The sequence below is a fragment of the Triticum dicoccoides genome, chromosome 4A (genome assembly GCF_002162155.2).
Source record: "Triticum dicoccoides isolate Atlit2015 ecotype Zavitan chromosome 4A, WEW_v2.0, whole genome shotgun sequence".
NCBI classification, from domain to species: Eukaryota; Viridiplantae; Streptophyta; class Magnoliopsida; order Poales; family Poaceae; genus Triticum; species Triticum dicoccoides.
Window position 1 is genome coordinate 668945300 of NC_041386.1, and position 4440 is coordinate 668949739.

The window sequence follows — 4440 nt, forward strand, 5'->3', positions numbered from 1 at the left end:
CAGCTATTTAATTTAAGAATAAGATTATGCAATGTATGTCTCGGACAAAATGAACTAGTACACCCTTGTACAAGAAAAACACACATGACGCATGTTGACCAAGCGGCTAAAACGAAATCTCTACCCCATGATGAAAGTTTGGCAAACCATGCATGATTATGGCGTAGAACAAAATACATGCTTATTACACAAAGACTGCCAGACGACCTCGTCGAGGTGTACTCTAAGGGTGGACACGGTCCGGACCGGTCTGATCCCGGTCCGAGCCGTCGTTTGGACCGGCCGCCGGCGGTCCGGGCCGGACCGGACCGAGCAGCATGGCGGTCCTGATTTGAGGGACCGGACCGGTGACGACAAAGCCCGGGCCGGACCGAGCGGACCAGCCAACGACCACCGGCGGCTATTTGCATGGATGCAGCGGCGAGGTGTACGACGTGCGCGGGTGCTGTGGCGAGGTGGTTGACATGAGCGAGCGCCGGTATCGAGGTGGGCGATGTGCTGCGGGAAGTGCGTGCGGGCCTGTGGCTATTTGCCATGAACGTGCACATGTTTGTTCATTAGCAGTTTTTCTGTTGCATGCAAGTAATCTGTCGTGTGCATGAGCCCACGATTTCTCGTGTGCGGCCATTGCGTGATTAGCGGATCAACTCGGACGGGCGGTTAACCGCTAGATGGTGGCGTGATTTTTGGATCAAATCTTGTTTCTCTCGTACTTTCAATTTTCTGCTTTGACTGAATAAAAGGAAATGGCACCGTGTGATTGTGCATGATTATAGGAAGCTGACGGTATTAAATCTAGCACCTTCCAAAACAACAGTTGCCTGATTTGTTGGACGAGAATCACGGCCAAGGTTTTCTCCCACGATCCGAAAATCACGGCCGTGCTGAAACGGTTGCCATGGCCGAGAACTCGCGAACGGCGGCAATGCACGCACGGCAGCGACGGCGAGCGGCAGAAAGAGGCTATGGGGCACGGGGAGGAGAGGAAGGAAGAAGAGCGCAAGCTCGGGGACACGGTGGTTCACCCAGGGGCTGCCGGTTACCGCGACGACGAGGAAGGGTAACAACGATGACTGCGTTTCTCGGTCCGCTCGGTCGGCTCGGTTAAAGACCGGACCGGACCGATATTTTCTCGGGCTTGATTTGGCAGACCGGACGGTTCAATTTATCTAGCAGGCCAGGACCGAGCGGGCCACAAGCGGGCCAATACGCCACCCTGAGTGTACTCCATGGCCCACCGGCGCAGAGCAGGGTACTCGGCATCGGGAACGCCTATCTGCCGCATTTTGCGGTAGAATGACAGGCTTTCGCACAGGCAGCCCTCCGCCTGGGCCGTCCCGCCTACGTAAGGGCTTGCTGTTTCCTATCGCGACAAAAAAGCAAAACAACTGTGACATAAAGGGCGCAAAACATCCTATAAGAACCCACAGTGGGGGTTTAGATTTAGAAAACAATTCAAAAACATTTCTTAAAAATTGCTAACAGTTATGAAATGCCGCAAAAAATTTGTATTCCAAACTTTTTTTCAAAAAGTGAACCATTCTTATAATTACGATTAAAAAAACAAGAATTCTAGGAAATCCCAAACAGTTTCCTATAATGCAAACATTTCTTCAAAATTTGAACAATCTGTGAAAAAAAACGACCGAACTACGAAAATACAATTCCCGAATATTTTCTGAGATCACGATTTTCTTTTAAAATTTTGGAACAAAAAATTGGAAAGAATTATTTTTTTAGTTCAGATTAAAAAAATTAAAACATGAATATTTTTTAAAATGCAAATCAAATTAGTATTTGTAGTTTTTTTAGAAATGCAAAAAAAATTTGAAATATGGGAACATTTTTGAAATTATGAATAAAATGTTGAAACCTCGAACATTTTTTAGCATTAACATTTTTCTGAAAAAATTGTGAACAAATTTTGAAAACAAGAACATAATTAGAAATTCTTGTTTATTTTTTGAAATTGTGAACATATTTCGAAAAGGAGAACAAAATTTGAAATTCCTAAACTTGTTGGAACACGAACATTTTTTGAATTTGCGAACAAAATTTTGAAAACGAGAACATCTTTTGAAATGCGTAAACTTATTGAAACACGAACATTGTTTGGAAATTTTAAACTAAATTATTAAAGTGAGAACATTTTTTGAAATTCCTAAACATTTTTTGAGAATGGTCAGAAATTTTTGGAAACAAGAACATTTTTTAAAATTCCGAACAAAAAATTGTAAGTTTCCAACGAAATAAACATCAAAAAGAAAAAAGGAAAGGGAAAAGCAAACAGAAAAGGAAAGAAAAAAAAGGAAAAGAAAAAGCCGGTTCAGGATACTTCTAGAGGATTCCCAAAACCGGAAAAAACCTGGCCATAAACCTTCCCAAAACCAGGATCCTGAAATGATTAAATAGGTCGGCCCAAGCCGATCGAGCGATCGAACGATTAAAATGTTGAAACCTCGAACATTTTTTGAAGCATTAACATTTTTCTGAAAAAATTGTGAACACATTTTGAAAATAAGAACATAATTAGAAATTCTTGATTGTTTTTTTAAATTCTGAACATATTTTGAAAAGGAGAAAAAATTTTGACATTCCTAAACTTCTTGGAACATGAACATCTTTTGAAATTGTGAACAAAAAATTGAAAACGTGAAAAATAATTTGAAAATCAGAACATTGTTTGAAAAAACTAACCAAAATTTGATATTACAAGCATATTTTGACATAATGAACAATTTTTGAAAACATGAATAAAATTTTGAAACTCAGAGCATTTTTGGAAATCCTGAATTTTTTTGGAAATTCCGAACATTTTCTGAAAATAAGAACAGTGTTTGAAAACTTGAACAAAATTTGCAACTCGGCACCATGTTTGGAAATTTAAATAAATTTAGAAATTCCGAACTTTTTCACAAAAACGCGATCAATTTGAAAACACATGAACAAATTTGGGACTTTTGAATATTGTTTATAAAAATTGAACAATTATTTAATATTTTTAACAATTTAGAAAAGAATAGAAAAAAGAAACAGTAAAGAAAAATGAAAAAGAGAAAATAAAAGAAAGAAATTAAATAGATAAAACCGAGAAAATAACGAGAAATAAAAACAAAACCGAGAAAACGCAAAATAAAGAAAAAACGGTTTAGGAACCTTCTAGAAGGTTCCAAAACTGGTCAGGAACCTTCCAGAAAGTTCACAAAACCATATGCTCGCAACCTCAGCTGGGCCGGCCCATTCTATCGATCGGTTATCGGTCAGGTGTGCGATTGGTCGACTGTTTGCCGCAAAGTGCGGCAAATAGGAAATTCCCTCGCCATCGTTCATCAGGCGCACGCCGGCGACGTCCTCCAGCACGCCGAGCCAGTGAGCCAGCGTGCAGGCGGCGAGGTCGACGAAGCCGAGTGCGTCGCCCCCGAAGAACCGCTTCCCGTCGAGCTGCGCGTCCAGGATCGCCAGGCCCTCCTTCGTCTCCCTCGTCAGCCGCGCCTGCTCCGCGCCGTCCGTCCACATCGCCTGCCACAGCGGCTTCAAGCACTTGTTGGCGATGAAGTCAGCCCAGAAGCGGGCCGTGGCGCGGTCGTAGGGGTCCGCCAGGAGGAGCCGGGGCAGCAACCCCTCGTCGTCGTGGCAGGACTCGTCGACGTACTCGACGATGAGGAGGGACTCGCAGACGGCGCGGTCGCCGTGGAGGAGGACGGGGACCGACTGGTGGACGGGGTTGTGGGCGAGCAGCAGCTCGCTCTTCTTGACTAGGTCCTCCACGAGCAGCTCGTACGGCACCCCCTTGAGCGTCAGCGCCACCTCCACCCGGTGCGCGAACGGGCTGCCAAACGCCGTGATGAGCCTCACCGGCGCCGGAGCCTGTGCTGGCTGCTGCGACATCCTGATCAAGCAAAAAATGATGTCTTGAGAATGAGTTAGCAGTGCCAGATTATGTATTTATATGGAGGAAGAGTGGTGGTTGTGCCAGGGTGGACACGGTCCGGTCCCTGACCGAGCCAGCGTTTGGACCGGCCGCCGGCGGTCCGGACCGGACCGGACCGACCAACCTGGCGGTCCTGTTTTTGGGACCGGACCGGCGGCGGCGAAGCCCGGGCCGGACCGAGCGGACCGGCCAACAACCACCGGCGGCGTCGTCCATGGGTACTGCGGCGAGGTGGGCGGCGTGCAAGGGTACTGCGGCGAGGTGGGCGACGTGCAGTGGAAGTGCGCTGGGCGGCGCGGCTGTTGTTTGATTGATTTTTGATGTAGCCATGAACCAGCACACGATGTATTTCTTAGCAGTTTTTCGGTTGCATGCAAGTAATGTTGCGCGTGCATGAGGCCGTGATTTTCTCTGTACGGGCCTTGCCCTGATTAGCGGATCAAATCTAACGTGGAGAAGGTCGTCAAATGACGCCATGATTTTTGGATGAAACCCATTTTCTTTCGTAC

The 4440-nt window shown here is 45.7% G+C and overlaps 1 protein-coding gene across 1 annotated transcript; it reads right to left on the reverse strand.

Annotated features, from left to right (window-relative positions):
* Positions 1–1165: 1165 nt before the first annotated feature.
* LOC119284019 (glutathione S-transferase U8-like) lies at positions 1166–3888 on the reverse strand. The gene is made up of 2 exons (XM_037563328.1): positions 3321–3888; positions 1166–1272 (listed from the first exon to the last, which is right to left on the reverse strand). The coding sequence occupies exons 1-2, from the start codon at positions 3886–3888 to the stop codon at positions 1166–1168; spliced, it is 675 nt and encodes a 224-aa protein (XP_037419225.1).
* Positions 3889–4440: the final 552 nt, after the last annotated feature.